This window comes from Petromyzon marinus, chromosome 32 (genome assembly GCF_048934315.1).
Source record: "Petromyzon marinus isolate PM22_M1 ecotype Great Lakes invasive population chromosome 32, UKy_Petmar_22M1.pri1.0, whole genome shotgun sequence".
Classification (NCBI taxonomy): Eukaryota; Metazoa; Chordata; class Hyperoartia; order Petromyzontiformes; family Petromyzontidae; genus Petromyzon; species Petromyzon marinus.
Genome location: NC_133698.1, coordinates 11,109,629 through 11,125,202, shown reverse-complemented (window position 1 = coordinate 11,125,202; position 15,574 = coordinate 11,109,629). Strand labels below are relative to the sequence as shown.

General features: G+C 59.1%; 1 protein-coding gene across 9 annotated transcripts in view; it reads left to right on the top strand.

Annotated features, from left to right (window-relative positions):
- The window catches only part of LOC116948167 (pleckstrin homology-like domain family B member 1), a 122,428-nt gene that overhangs the window by 72,091 nt on the left and 34,763 nt on the right, over nucleotides 1-15,574 (top strand). For 8 of the 9 annotated variants that reach the window (XM_032964598.2, XM_076071284.1, XM_076071285.1 and 5 more), the window contains 4 exons: nucleotides 3,440-3,626; nucleotides 10,936-11,117; nucleotides 13,662-13,979; nucleotides 15,148-15,285. In XM_032964598.2, coding sequence (XP_032820489.1) covers nucleotides 3,440-3,626; nucleotides 10,936-11,117; nucleotides 13,662-13,979; nucleotides 15,148-15,285 — 825 coding nt within the window. The remainder of the gene's footprint in view (nucleotides 1-3,439; nucleotides 3,627-10,935; nucleotides 11,118-13,661; nucleotides 13,980-15,147; nucleotides 15,286-15,574) is intronic. The other variant, XM_076071280.1, reaches the window with a different exon arrangement.

Genomic DNA, 15,574 nt, shown 5'->3' with positions numbered 1-15,574 from the left:
CTGCTGTATGTTTGGAGTGTGCATGTCTCTCTCTCTCATCATCACGGTGGCTAGGAGATGTTGACTACCTCGCCTGGTATGCAGGAGGTCGTGGGTTCGATCCCGACCCTGACACCCGCTGTATGTTTGGAGTGTGCATGTCTCTCTCATCATCATCACGGTGGCTAGGAGATGTTGACTACCTCGCCTGGTATGCAGGAGGTCGTGGGTTCGATCCCGACCCTGACACCCGCTGTATGTTTGGAGTGTGCATGTCTCTCTCATCATCATCACGGTGGCTAAGAGATGTTGACTACCTCGCCTGGTATGCAGGAGGTCGTGGGTTCGATCCCGACCCTGACGCCTGCTGTATATTTGGCGTTTGCGTGTTCTTCCCCTGGTCGAGTGGATTTTTTTTTTCCAGGTCCCCTGACTTTTCCTTCCACATTCAGAAACATGAACGGCTACATACGGTGAGAAAGACGTTCAACATACATAGGACAGTTGAGCTATCATTTGTGGCCAGGTCACTTCTGAAAATTGGGCCAATAGCTTAGTGGGAATTACCTGGTAATATTATTGTTCTTACGTGTTTGTTTTAGTTTACGGGTCTCTATGGGTCTCTATATTCGTGCAGAGTATTTGGCTGCTATAAATGTCCGCGTGATGAGCCACTTTGTCGAGCTATCATTTGTGGCCAGGTCGCTTCTCAAACACACAAAAAGAGCTACACAGCTCAGCGGGCCTGTCCTGCTCAAATAAAAGAGAGTTTTAGTTTAGTTGGCTGCCTTGTCAGACTCAGGACTCTCTCTGCGAAAGACTCAAACCCACACCCTCCCCCCCCCCCGAAAGAATCGTTGTGTCCCTGACCCCTCCACCCCGCCTTCCACAGGCGTCGGCTGGGCCACTTCTTGCAACTTAAGTCAAAACACCTGACGCTGTAAACCACACACACACACCGCCGCCCATCTCTCGCTGTAAAAAAACGCTTCTGAGAGATGGCATCCCCTTGGAGAGAGGCTCTCACACACACAGCAGAGAGAGATAGGAGTCGGACGCAAGTGAGATTTCCGCTTCGCACGGAAGTGGCAAACAAGGACCCTTTGGAGTTTTGGTATCGTAATCCCCCCCCCCCGCCACCCCCCCCTCCTGGCCGCGTGCCCCCCACCCCCTCTCTCACCCCCCACCCCCCCCAACAGCTCCCCGCCTCCCTCCCCCCACGCTGTGGATCAGCGGGCACACGCTGGGGGTCACACGGCTCACAGAGCCACAGAGCCGTCAGCGCAGGCGGGGTGACGGGTGGCACTCGAGTACAAGCGGAGACGCCGGGCTCCCGCCACGGTGTTGAATTCTCGGTCACACGCGTTGGTGGTGGGGTGACACTGATTCTGCTGCTCCTGCTGCTGCTGCTGCTGCGTTGGCAGCAGTGCACAAGCGCAGTGAACAACAACAACAAACTCAGCATGTCCCGTGTCAATAACGACTGCTGTGGCCTTAAAAGGGGGGGGGGGGGGGGGGATATATGTATTTATATAAAGGGTAGCGTTTATGAAGAAGATGGGTCATTGCCCGGAACGTCACATTATGTATTTTTTGTCTCCCTTTAAGGCCGCGGGTGTTATTGACGAATGTGTTGAGTTGTGAGTAGCCTTATATAGACTGGTGGGGTGAGTGCTGTTAGCGAGCACCTATTAAGGCACACGACGGGGTGGGTGGCCAGTACCGCGCCCGGCCACCTTTTTTCCCCCGAGTGGCGATGTTTACCCACCGCACCGGGTACACATTTGAGGCTGAGTCGACCTAAGGGGAGGGCCCAGGACCGGTTCAAATAACCATCGCCACTGTGATCGGTCGCGTTCTGGAATCGAACTCGGGCCACCGGGACGCGCGGAGGCAAGCGCTCTCACCGCTCCACTCGGCAAAGACTTCGCGCGAAAGGTAACGGAGGCGGAAGGGTCCCCCGGTGTCGCCTTCACAGGCTGCTGGGGCGCAAGCGCTGTTACGCAAGCAGCAGCAGCAGCACCTGTGAAGGCCGGCACCGTGGCCGGCGGGGTTGGTGGCCACACCGCCACGGCCGCACGCCCACCGCTCGCTCAGGAATAGTTGGTGCCCCCTGCCATGTCGCGCATTCCACATTCCTTTGGTTCGGGTTACGGGCGTGGGGGTGGAGGCGGGGGGGGCAGCCAACACAGCTCGGGCGACTGGTGGTGCGGGGAGGAGGAGGGAGGAGGAGGAGGAGGAGGAGGTTCCGTCGCATCTCGGCAGTGACCGTTCCGTCGACCTCCTGAGCCCGCCGCGCTGCACCCGCCGCCCCCGTCGCCCCCTTGAGCAGCGGACGGCGGCGAATCGAAAGGCGAATTCGTGTTGGTGGAACCTGCGCTCAGGCGCGGTGGAGGTGGCTTTTCGTTTGTTTTTTTGTTTACTTATTACGTAAAATGACGATGATGGTGGTGGCGGCGGCGGTGGCGGTGGTGGTGACGACGACGGTGCTTTGTGTAGCTTGGTCACTGCGGTGGAGTTGCCGTTGATGGCGATGGTGGGAAATGCGGCCGGGGACTTTGGGTCGCGACGCAGCAGCAGCTGTGCTCATGTGTGTGCACGCGCTCGTGTGTGAGACGGTGTGTGTATGCGCGTTGTTGTGTGTGTGTGTGTGTCAGTGTGCATGTGTGTGTGCCGTGTCGGCCTTCATAGGTGCTCGCTAACAGCACTTGCCCCCGCAGTCTGTTCAGGCAATACGGGGGATCTTCGTCTGTGTGTGTCTTTGTCTGTTTGCATGTTGGTGTGTACATGTACGTTTGTCCATGTGTGTCTGTATACATGTGTGTGTGTGTCTGTGTATGTCTGTGTGCTTGTGTTTACATAAGTCTCAGTGTCCCGCGCTGCGCTACGATCCCGGCGACCCGGGTTCGATTCCTGCTCACGGCCAACACCAGTGGCGATTATCTGAACCGGTCCTGGGCCTCCCCTAGGTCGACTCGGCCTCAAATGAGTACCTGGGTGCGGTGTGTAAAAACATCGCCACTGGGGAGCCGAAGGGGGGGGTCGGCCGCGATGCTGGCCACCCACCCCCTCGTGCGTCGTGAGGTGTAGACTACTTCGCCCGGTACACAGGTCGTCGTCTCGATGCCGACCCTGATGCCGGTATATTTGTGTCCCTCCCCGTGGACGCGTGGATATTTATCCGTGCCCTCCGGTTTTTCCCTCGACATTTAGAATCAACATCGCGCGTTCAGAGTATTTGGCTTCTGTCCACACGACGGTGATGAGCCGCTTTCGTCCAGCTATCATTTGTGAAAGTCAGCTCGCTTCTGAAAAAGGGCTACATAGCTTCAGTGGGACCTTACCCGGTTGAAATGCAAATCGCAGTTTTTTTATTTAGGCGCTACTCGCGAACAGCACTTGCCCCGACAGTCTGTTAAAGCTACGCGTTGAGGGATCTTTGTCGTCTTTGTTGTTGCAGGAACGGGAGAGGCTGGAGACCATCCTGAACCTGTACACGGGCGTGGGGCTGGGCCCTGAGCGTGGAGCCCCCCTCTCGACGGACAGCTCCACTGCTGGGGGGGGGCCGCAGGCCCAACGCGGTGACGGTGGGGGGGCCGCATGCCTCCACGGCGAGATGTCTCGACTGCGGCTCGGAGACGACGCTCGTGAGATACGCCACCACCACCGCCACCACCGCAACCACCACCGCAACCACCGCCGCCACCACCGCCATCGCTGCCACCACCACCACCGCTGCCACCACCGCTGCCACCACCGCCACCACCACCACAGCCACCACCGCCACTACCGCCACTACCGCCACTACCGCCACCACTACCGCCACTACCGCCACTACCGCCACCACCACCGCGACTACCGCCACCACCGCCGCCACCACCGCCACTACCGCCACCACCGCCGCCACCGTCTCCACCGCCACCACCACTGCCACCACCGCCACCGCCGGCCACGACCGTCTTCACCGTCACAAACACCATGACCGCCACATCCACCACCACGACATCCGCTCGACCCCCCCCCCCCGCTCCCGAGTCTGCCTCATCATTCGTTCGTTCGTTCACGCGCTCACTCATTCAGTGATTCAGTAGTTCGGCTCTTACTGTTGTTGGCTTGCTCGGCCCGTCACTTGCCTTGTCCACTCATCGTCAACGTCATCGCAATCCGTGGGCAGACAGCCCGTGGATGTCCACTGCACATTTCGTGTCATGTTTCCACTTTCCTCTCTGCCTTGTGCCAATGTGCTCAAGTTCGTCCACTCATTATCCAGTGTCAAAAGAATGGAAACATAAGAATAGGCTTTAACCGTTCTGGCGGTAATGCAGGAGGTGTTAAGATGTTCAGACACCACGTAGACACCGTGCTGTTCGCCTTTTGACCTTCTCTGGTCAAATACTGGTGAGACAACGGCTGCCTCTGGTGTGGGCCAAACAGTACCAAAGATAATGCATCGATTATCAGGGCATGCTTGTTTGCATGTTTTTGCCACAAGTTTGTGTGGCGAATGCAGACTCAATGCCTTGCAAGAGGTGTCTATTTGGTGTTTGAGCATCTTAACGCCCGTTTTGTTTTGCCAGAACGGGTAAAGTCTGTTCTTAGTTTTTCAAAATGTATTCATTCAATCACTCATTTAATTATTCACTCACTCCATCAGTCGTGTGCCATCTCATCTTCCCCTCGCACGTAATTAAAATCGCTCACTCAATGAATAATTCATTAATTGACTTGATCAACCAATCACTTTTAAACAAGTGAAATGCATCAATTAATACATTCCCTTAGTTATTTACTTGCTCAGACGAACACTCGCTCGCTCACTCACCAGCCACCTACTCACTCACCCACTCACCGACTCACTCACTCACCAGCCACTTGGTCACTCACTCACCAGCCACCCACTCACTCACCCGCTCACCAACTCACTGACTCACTCACTCACACATCCACTTGGTCACTCACTCACCAGCCATCCACTCACTCACCCGCTCACCAACTCACTGACTCACTCACACATCCACATGGTCACTCACTCACCAGCCACCCACTCACTCACCAGCCACCCACTCACTCACCAGCCACCGACTCACTCACCCGCTCACCAACTCAACTGACTCACTCACTCACCCTTCCAATCGGTCGCTCACTCACCAGCCACCCACTCACTCACCAGCCACCCACTCACTCACCAGCCACCGACTCACTCACCCGCTCACCAACTCACTGACTCGCTCACTCACCCATCCAATCGGTCGCTCACTCACCAGCCACCCACTCGCTCACCCGCCCACCCACTCACTGACTCACTCACTCACACATCCACATGGCCACTCACTCACCAGCCACCCACTCACTCACCCACTCACCCACTCACTGACTCACTCACCCATCCACTCAGTCGCTCACTCACCAGCCACCCACTCACTCACCAGCCACCCACTCACTCACCAGCCACCCACTCACTCACCCGCCCACCCACTCACTGACTCACTCTCTCTCTCACTCACGCCCTCCATCCGTCCAAACGACCCACGCACGCCCATTCTCTCATCCCCTCGCTTGCCGATACGTTCACATGCGCCCGCGTGACCAGCCACATTCCGTGCGTACGCAACCACCCCCACGCGTACACGCACGGGGGTGGGGGGGGGGGGCAGTAACAGCTGAGCACATATTGCTTCCAAACACACGCTTGCTCGCGCGCAACACCGCAGACCGTGACGCTTGGTCAGGGATCGCCCGGAGGGACGGAGGGACACGTCTAGGCGTAGCCCGCGAATGAGCGACTCGCGAGGTCCGCAATGGCCGTGTCGGGGGACTTTTGTGAAGCGCAGTCACCTCGCCGACCTCGTGAAGGGAGCGTCGGCCACTCCAGTGTCACGCTCGCAGCGGCAGCAGTGGCAGCGGCGGTATTGGCGAACCATCGAGCGAAGGCGGCGGTCACCGCATCGCTCGCTTCCGGCACTTGACCGTGTAGAGATGAGGGGCGAGGAATGCTCGGCGTCCACCCTGAGGGGGTCTTCAGTTTGTGGGAGCTTCTATCAGGGGCGCCGCGGTGGCTGGGAGATGTTAACTACCTCGCCTGGTGTACACAGGAGGTCGCGAGTTCGATCCCAACCCTGACACCTGCTGCTGTATATTTGTAGTTTGCGTGTCTCTCTCTCTCTCCGCGCGTGGTCGAGAGGATTTGTCTCCGGGGCCTCTGGTTTTTCCGCCACATTTAGAATCGACAAACCTTCAGAGTGTTTGGCTGCAATAAATTTCCACGTGACAAGCCAGTCCGTTGGGCTATCGTTTGTGGCCAGATCGCTTCGGAAAAAGAGCGACATAGCTCAGTGGGCCTTACCTGGTAAAATAAAAAAAACTAAGTTGAATCCTCTTAGTTCTTTCGGTGAAGTCACGTAGAAGGGAAATAATAAAATAATGTTTCATTTCGCTATTATTTTATTATTTCCCTTCTACGTGACTTTACCGAAAGAACCAAGAGGATGCATCCCTGCAGTCACGGAAGCTTTAAATCGAAACTAAGTTTAAGTTTAGTTTAGCATTCTCAAGGGAGATTGGGTGTGGGAAGATACACACACACAAACACTTTATCGTATTGCAATTGTGTTGTAATAATTTCAGATTCGCCATGTGCACTGGTTGTTGACAGCATCAGTACAAACACACAAACAAAATCCTTCTCTACCGTGTGGAAAAATCGATAACAGCATCAGCAGCAGCTGCAGGCGGCTGCAGGCAAGCAACACACCCAGATGACTTTGTCTAGCGTCTAACCCACCAGATGTCTCTGTCTAGCGTCTAACCACCACATGTCTGTGGTTGTTTAAACGCCCACAAAAAAAAACCGCCCTTCAGATCTCGGTAGGAGACCTTTGATCTGAGTGATGTTGGGCCACCAGTCTGTCCGCTGCTGTGCTTGGCCTGACACGCTGCTTGCAGGTGCATGCGTGCGTGCGTTTGATCTCGTGGGGAGCGGGAGTGCAGCGGTTAGCGCTACGCTGCGCCGTGAACCCGGGGAGCCGGGTTCGATTCCCGCTCGCGCCCAACAACACCGGTGACGATTATTTTAACCGATCCTGGGCCTCCCCTGGGTCGACTCAGCCTCAAACGAGCACCCGGTGCGGTGCGTGAGCATCGCCACTGGGGAGACAGAGGCGGCCGAGCGCGGTGCTGGCCACCCAGCCCCCTCGTGTGCCGTGCCGGTGCTTTATAGGTGCTGCTCGCTCACAGCACTTGCCCCTACAGTCTGTTAAGGCTGAGCAGAGAGCGCTCAGTTCACCGAGATGCTCAGGGCTCCAGGCTCCGTTCCCCAAATCCGAGAGCCTCCGGATCGTATTCTTGTCGTCGTATCGAGGTCCGCGATGTGAAAGCCAATCGGTTTGACGATCGTCGTTGTCACTCCTAGCGGCGTCATCGCCATCGTCGTCGTCGTTTTTGCCATCATCATCATCATCGTCACAATTATCGATATCATCATCATTATTGGTATCAATAATTCTTGTTGTCTTCATTGTTATCATCATTGTAATCATAATTATGCCGTCATCATTATGGTCATAATTATCATGACTGCCATCTTTATTATCACCACCGTCATAACCATTGGCATCATTATTATAATAATTATTATTGTTGTTATTCGTCCTGTTATCATCATTGTCCTCATATTCACGATCATGTTTGTCACAATTGTCTTTATCATCGGCATCATCATCAATTTGATAATTAACATCATGACTCCCATCATTACCATTGTCATCATCAGCCATGGTCTCTTCACTGCTGGAGGAAATCCTTTCCATGACACCGCCATTCATAAAAAAAGACACCTTCGATACCACACGCCAGCACACGAGAGGGTGGGAGCGCGTGGTGGGGTGCCGGTGCTGGAAGCATTTCAAAAACCTGCCCCGTCGTTTCAAGCGCCGCGGTGGGAGATTCCAGAGCCGGCGACCTCTGCACGGCAAGTTTTACCGCGCTGCGCATTGACGGCCTTGGCCAGCGGGCGAGAATGTGCTGCGACAGCCGGTAACGGGCTGCACGTACCCACAAAGACAGCGCGCGAACCGCCGCACTCCCGCTCCCAACAAAGAAGACGCCCCGTATAGCCTTCAATCGACTGTTGGAGCAAGTGCTGTTAGCGAGCACCTATTGAGGCCGCAACGGTACACGAGGGGGTGGGTGGCCAACACCACGGCTTGCCGCCTTTGTCTCCCCAGCGGCGATGTTTACACACCGCACCGGGTACTCATTTGAGGCTGAGTCGACCTAGGGGAGGCCCATGACCGGTTCAGATAATCGTCATCGGTGTTGGCCGTGAGTGGGAATTGAACCCGGGTCACTGGGGTTCGTAACGCAGCGCGCTACCCGCTACACCACCGCTCCCCTCCCGACACATGCGCACACAGACGCACACACAAGCGCGAGACACACGCCGGAGCAAAGCAACGTTCAGCGTAATATTCCCCGCAGGGCTCCGTGGGACTCTTTAAATCAGTTCGTACTACTTTCCGCATTTCGGGTGAACGCTAATTGGAAGCGCTCAGAGCGAACGGTCGCAAGGGAGCAGAGAATTCACTTCCCGTTTTATGAAACCTAAAAATAAATGAATCGCACCCACACACCACGCACACTCTCTCGCTCGCTCTGTGCCCCGCAGCCCTGATTTACGTTCACACGTAAATAGTGCAGCCAACCGGTTAAGCGCCCGTACGTGGCGCTGTAAGTCGGAAAGCGGTAGTCGCACGCATAATATAAGTGGGCGCCACAGTGGCTGAGATGTTAACTACCTCGGCCGGTATACAGGAGGTCGTGGGTTCGATCCCCGACCCTGACTCTCTCCCCGTGGTCGCGTGGATTTTTCTCCGAGGTCCTCCGGTGTGTCCCCCCCCCCCCCCTGCCCCCTCCACATTTCGAATCAACACCGCGCGTTTGGGTTGGCGGAAGGGTGAGGGGTGGCGGGCACCTCAGGATCGGTCGTCGTCATTTCGCTGTCCACCCGTGGTCGGATTCAGAGAGCGCAGCGCGCTACTCACTGCGCCACCACTCCCGCCGCTCGCTCGCTCGCTCGCACGCTCGCACACGCGTGCAACACGCAAGTAGAACGCGCGTAGCCGGCGGTCGAGGCTCTCGTCACGAAAGGCATCGCAGCGCCTCGTCGATACTCCGGCGCCCAATTGCGCGGCCGGATTTTTTCGTGAAAAAAAACCGAAAGCTTTTTTGCCCTTTCTCCCAGCGAAAACAGGAGGTGTTAATAAGACGTTGAAGCGCAAACTACAGAGAGACCTTTTATGTAAAGGCGTCGAGTCTGCATTAACCGCTCGTGTCAACAAACGCGCTCCGATAATAATGTGCGGCGTCGTCTTTCGAAACTGGTTGGACGCCACCGGAGACAAACTTGCGGCAAGGTTTCTCCACGGCCCAGTCTCACCACCACGGGCCACGGCCCGGTCTCACCACCACCACCGGTGTCACGCCAGAGAACGACGCTGAAGTGCGAACGGTGCGGAGGCAACGCGCGTTACCGGAGCATTCACAGCTCGGGTTGGTGTTGTAACGCGCGCACGTGCAGCCTGTGCAGCTTGGCAGGGGTGTGGATAACTGGGTAACTGGGTAACTGGGCTCTCTCTCTCTCTCTCGAGGGCCCCCCCCCCAACCCCGCGCCCGCGCGCTCCGGAGCCAATCAATCGCGCTAACGAACCTCTCCCTCGCTCAGCTCCGCAGAGGCGCGAGCCCGAGAGCGTTTATTATTATTTTTTCATTTACAACATTTCTACCCCGGTTGAGACTCTCGAGGCTTGGGGGGAGGGGGGGGCACGGAGCACTCCCCCCCCACTCCCACCCCCCCAAAAAAAATTTCCACACCGTGCCCACCGCTACCGTGCCGGATAAACCGGCTACCGGGGAATTTTTTTTATTACATTTTTTTTAATTTGCCGTGCGGCTTCTCGTAGCGGCTTGGGGGTGCGGGGTCGCCGCTCGGTTTTTGTCTCAATCTTCCCGGCAGCTGTTGCCGTATTCAGTTCTCTTTGTGTGCGTGTCTCTTGACGGCGCTCTCTTAGGGGTTCGCGTGGCGCGCGGTGGGAACACGGGAATGGATCACGGCGCGAGTCCCAATCTGTGGCGGTGTCCAGCGGGGCGCGGGGAGACGTTTTCGAGTTCGCCGTGATCGGCGCGGCCCAGCGCAGCAGCTGTGGGTCGGCGTTGGCCCCCCGGCATGCGAGGAGTGAAGTGGAGGGCAGGCCCCCCCCCCCCCCCCCTTACTAAAACTATTTTTACGTTACCAGTTAAGTGCCCCACTGTAAGATACCTAGCTCTTTCTCGTAAGCGACCTGGCTATCACGAACGATGGCTCAAACAAAGTGGCTTATCATCACGTGGATATTTGTAGCGGCCGAATGTTCTCTAAACGCGTGGTGATGTCGACTCTAAACATGGAGGGGAGTGACCGGGGGACCCGGAGAAAAATCCTCGCGACCACGCGGAGAGAGAGAGAGAGATGCGCAAACTCGAAATGTACAGCAGGCGTCAGGGTCGGGATTGAACCAACGACCTCCTGTAGACCATGCGAGGTAGTTAACATCTCACCAGCTGGCAACTGCTCCCCTCCCCCCCAGCCAATAACTGCATACTCCATAGCCACGGTATCGGGGGGGGGGGGGCGGGTTTCATGAATTTGTGAAAGGACTCCTGCCATAGGAATGTGGAATTTACAAAACTGACTCTGGTCTGACAATGGACGTGAATAATATATATTTTTTTTACCTTGATTGATAACTCACTTCTTTACAACTTGCTCTTCGTGTTTAGTTTACCGTGCTTCCTCCGCGTCTCCGATTGGCGCGGTTGCGAAAGAAGTTCGGCGCACAGCGACGTACACGCGCCAAGTGCGGTGGTCACGATCGCTGTCGTGACGAGCGATCGACCCCCCTCTCTCTCTGCCGCATGGCGCAGGCTCCGCACGGCTGCTGGCGCCCACCGTGGGAGCGGCGCGGGGCTCCTGCGCGGACGGCGCGGAGATGGAACGCTCGGCGGGGCGAGCGACGGAGCGGGAAGCCGGCGGGAGCGGGGGTTGCGGCGGGGCCGGGGAGAGCAGCAGCACAGAGAGCGCGCACCTCGTGAGCGCCGTGCACCTCGTGAGCACCGTGCACCTCGTGAGCACCGTGCACCTCGTGAGTGCCGTGCACCTCGTGAGCACCGTGCACCTCGTGAGCACCGTGCACCTCGTGAGCACCGTGCACCTCACCGTGCACCTCGTGAGTGCCGTGCACCTCGTGAGCACCGTGCACCTCGTGAGCACCGTGCACCTCGCCGTGCACCTCGTGAGCACCGTGCACCTCGTGAGCACCGTGCACCTCGTGAGCACCGTGCACCTCGTGAGCACCGTGCACCTCGTGAGCACCGTGCACCTCGTGAGCACCGTGCACCTCGTGAGCACCGTGCACCTCGTGAGTGCCGTGCACCTCGTGAGTGCCGTGCACCTCGTGAGTGCCGTGCACCTCGTGAGCACCGTGCACCTCGTGAGCACCGTGCACCTCACCGTGCACCTCGTGAGCACCGTGCACCTCGCCGTGCACCTCGTGAGCACCGTGCACCTCACCGTGCACCTCGTGAGCACCGTGCACCTCGTGAGCACCGTGCACCTCACCGTGCACCTCGTGAGCACCGTGCACCTCGTGAGCACCGTGCACCTCGTGAGCACCGTGCACCTCGTGAGCACCGTGCACCTCACCGTGCACCTCGTGAGCACCGTGCACCTCGTGAGCACCGTGCACCTCGTGAGTGCCGTGCACCTCGTGAGCACCGTGCACCTCGTGAGTGCCGTGCACCTCGTGAGCGCCGTGCACCTCACCGCGCACCTCGTGAGCACCGTGCACCTCGTGAGCACCGTGCACCTCGTGAGCACCGTGCACCTCGTGAGCACCGTGCACCTCACCGTGCACCTCGTGAGCACCGTGCACCTCGTGAGCACCGTGCACCTCGTGAGTGCCGTGCACCTCGTGAGCACCGTGCACCTCGTGAGTGCCGTGCACCTCGTGAGCGCCGTGCACCTCACCGCGCACCTCGTGAGCACCGCGCACCTCGTGAGCACCGCGCACCTCGTGAGCACCGTGCACCTCGTGAGCACCGTGCACCTCGTGAGCACCGTGCACCTCGTGAGTGCCGTGCACCTCGTGAGCGCCGTGCACCTCACCGTGCACCTCACCGTGCACCTCGTGAGCACCGTGCACCTCGTGAGCGCCGTGCACCTCACCGCGCACCTCGTGAGCACCGTGCACCTCGTGAGTGCCGTGCACCTCGTGAGCACCGTGCACCTCGTGAGTGCCGTGCACCTCGTGAGCGCCGTGCACCTCACCGCGCACCTCGTGAGCACCGTGCACCTCGTGAGCACCGTGCACCTCGTGAGCACCGTGCACCTCGTGAGCACCGTGCACCTCACCGTGCACCTCGTGAGCACCGTGCACCTCGTGAGCACCGTGCACCTCGTGAGTGCCGTGCACCTCGTGAGCACCGTGCACCTCGTGAGTGCCGTGCACCTCGTGAGCGCCGTGCACCTCACCGCGCACCTCGTGAGCACCGCGCACCTCGTGAGCACCGCGCACCTCGTGAGCACCGTGCACCTCGTGAGCACCGTGCACCTCGTGAGCACCGTGCACCTCGTGAGCGCCGTGCACCTCACCGTGCACCTCGTGAGCACCGTGCACCTCGTGAGTGCCGTGCACCTCGTGAGCGCCGTGCACCTCACCGCGCACCTCGTGAGCACCGCGCACCTCGTGAGCACCGTGCACCTCGTGAGCACCGTGCACCTCGTGAGTGCCGTGCACCTCGTGAGCACCGTGCACCTCGTGAGCACCGTGCACCTCGTGAGCACCGTGCACCTCGTGAGCACCGTGCACCTCGTGAGCACCGTGCACCTCGCCGTGCACCTCGTGAGCACCGTGCACCTCGTGAGCACCGTGCACCTCGTGAGCACCGTGCACCTCGCCGTGCACCTCGTGAGCACCGTGCACCTCGTGAGCACCGTGCACCTCGTGAGTGCCGTGCACCTCGTGAGCACCGTGCACCTCGTGAGCGCCGTGCACCTCACCGTGCACCTCGTGAGCACCGTGCACCTCGTGAGCACCGTGCACCTCGTGAGTGCCGTGCACCTCGTGAGCACCGTGCACCTCGTGAGCACCGTGCACCTCGTGAGCACCGTGCACCTCACCGTGCACCTCGTGAGCACCGTGCACCTCACCGTGCACCTCGTGAGCGCCGTGCACCCGACTCCTCTAACCTCTCGCCTCGAACCCTGCATCCGTAAAATTGACTGCCGCCTACCCCCGGCACCACGAACCCCCGACACTAATCTTTAACCCTTGACGTGAACCCTAACCTCTGAACCCCAACCCTCAAACGCCTCAAACAACCGACCCTCAACCGTCTCGGTCTCGATCGGCATCGGCGAAGTTCGTGTGAGATGTAACGACGCGCCGCGCTCCGTAGCGACGTGACGAAGTAACGCCGCTCTCATTAACGACGTAACGAAGTAACGCCGCTCTCATTAACGACGTGACGAAGTAACGAAGTAACGCCGCTCTCATTAACGACGTGACGAAGTAACGAAGTAACGCCGCTCTCGTTAACGACGTGACGAAGTAACGCCGCTCTCATCATTAACGACGCGTCGCTCCGCCCAGGACGACGACTCGTCGGAGGAGAACCGCCACCTCCGCTCGCCGCCGGCGCGCCGCGACGCCGGAGTGGACGTGGAGGCGGCGACGTTGCCGCCGCCGCCCCCCCCCGCGTCTCTGTCGCCGCGAGAGCCCCGGTCCCCCGGCTCGGCGGGGGACCGGGGCACCCCGCCAAGCCGGGCGACTTGCTCCCCCGGCGACGCCCACGCACGCCACGAGCTCGGGCGTCTGGGCCGCGAGCGAGCCCAGACGCTCGCCAGCGTGGAGGAGCTCAAGCAGCGCATCGCCGAGATACAGAGCCAGCTGGACGAGTCGAATCGCGAGGTGGGCGCCGCTGACCCCCCCTCTCCATCCCTCCTGGCCCCATCCCTCCTCCCCCCTCCATCCCTTCCCCCCCTATCCCTCCTCCCCCCTCCATCCCTTCCCCCCCTATCCCTCCTCCCCCTTCCCCCCCATCCCTCCATCCCTCCTCCCCCCCCTATCCCTCCTCCATCCCTTCCCCCCCATCCCTCCTCCCCCCTCCATCCCTCCCCCCATCCCTCCTCCCCCCCCATCCCTCCCCCCCTCCATCCCTCCCCCCCATCCCTCCTCCATCCCTCCCCCTCCATCCCTCCCCCCCATCCCTCCTCCATCCCTCCCCCCCCATCCCTCCTCCCCCTTCCATCCCTTCCCCCCCTATCCCTCCTCCATCCCTTCCCCCCCTATCCCTCCTCCATCCCTTCCCCCCATATCCCTCCTCCCCCCTCCATCCCTCCTCCCTCCATCCCTGAATCAGTGCTGCTGAAATGATGCACTCCCAGAAGGCCGTGAGGCCGGTGGGTTGTGTACAAAGAGAACGCCTTCACGTGGGGGGACAGACACACGTCAAGGGGGACACGTTGGCTGCCTATCTGTGTTGATTCTTCAGCACGGGGTATTCACTTCACGTCTTCGCTGGCTGCGAACTCAAAGCAGACGCTCACCTCTCTCATTCCACACCACAGCTCCACATTTCCCAGTCTGCTGCTGCTGCTGCTTCCACCACTGCCCCTGCTCCTCAGCGAATGGACGAGCGCACGCATGCACACGCGCACACACACAAAGATCCCCCGTATAGCTTTAACAGACTGTTGGGGCAAGTGCTGTTAGCGAGCACCTATGAAGGCCGGCACGGCACACGAGGGTGTGGGTGGCTAACACCACGCCCGGCCGCCTTTGTCTCCCCGGTGTTTACAAACCACACCAGGTACTCATTCGAGGCTGAGTCAACCTCGGGGAGACCCATGACCGGTTCAGATAATCGTCGCTGGTCTTGGCCATGAGCAGCAGGAATCGCACTCGGGTTTGCCGGGTTCGTAGCGCAGCGCGCTAACCGCTACACTACCGCACGCACACACGCACACACGCACGCACGCACACACGCACGCACACACACACACACGCACACATACACACACACACACGCACACACGCACGGACCTTCCCCTCTGTCTCTCTCCGTGCGGACGGGCAGCTGGAGCTGGAGAGAGCTCTGCTGCAGGGTGAGAGGGACTCGGAGATCTCCTTGCAGGCGCAGGAGGAGCGAGCGGTGATACAGCTGCGAGACCGCGTCTCGCAGCTCGACGTGGGGGTCAAGCTGGACAAGGAGAAGGTGAGGATGGCGCGCCGGAACAAACGAGACGGTACAAACGAGACGCAACTAGCGACACGTTAGGAACGAGACGGAACAAACGAGATGGGCCGAACGAGACGGAACGACGGGCACGTTGCCAAACGAGACGCAGCAGACGAGACGGAAACTAACGAAGCGTCATCACAAACGAGACGAAACAAACGAGATGTAACTAGCGAGACGGAACGACGGGCACGTAGCCAAACGAGACGCAGCAGACGAGACGGGAACTAACGACGCGTTACAAGCGACACGGAAACCAACGAGA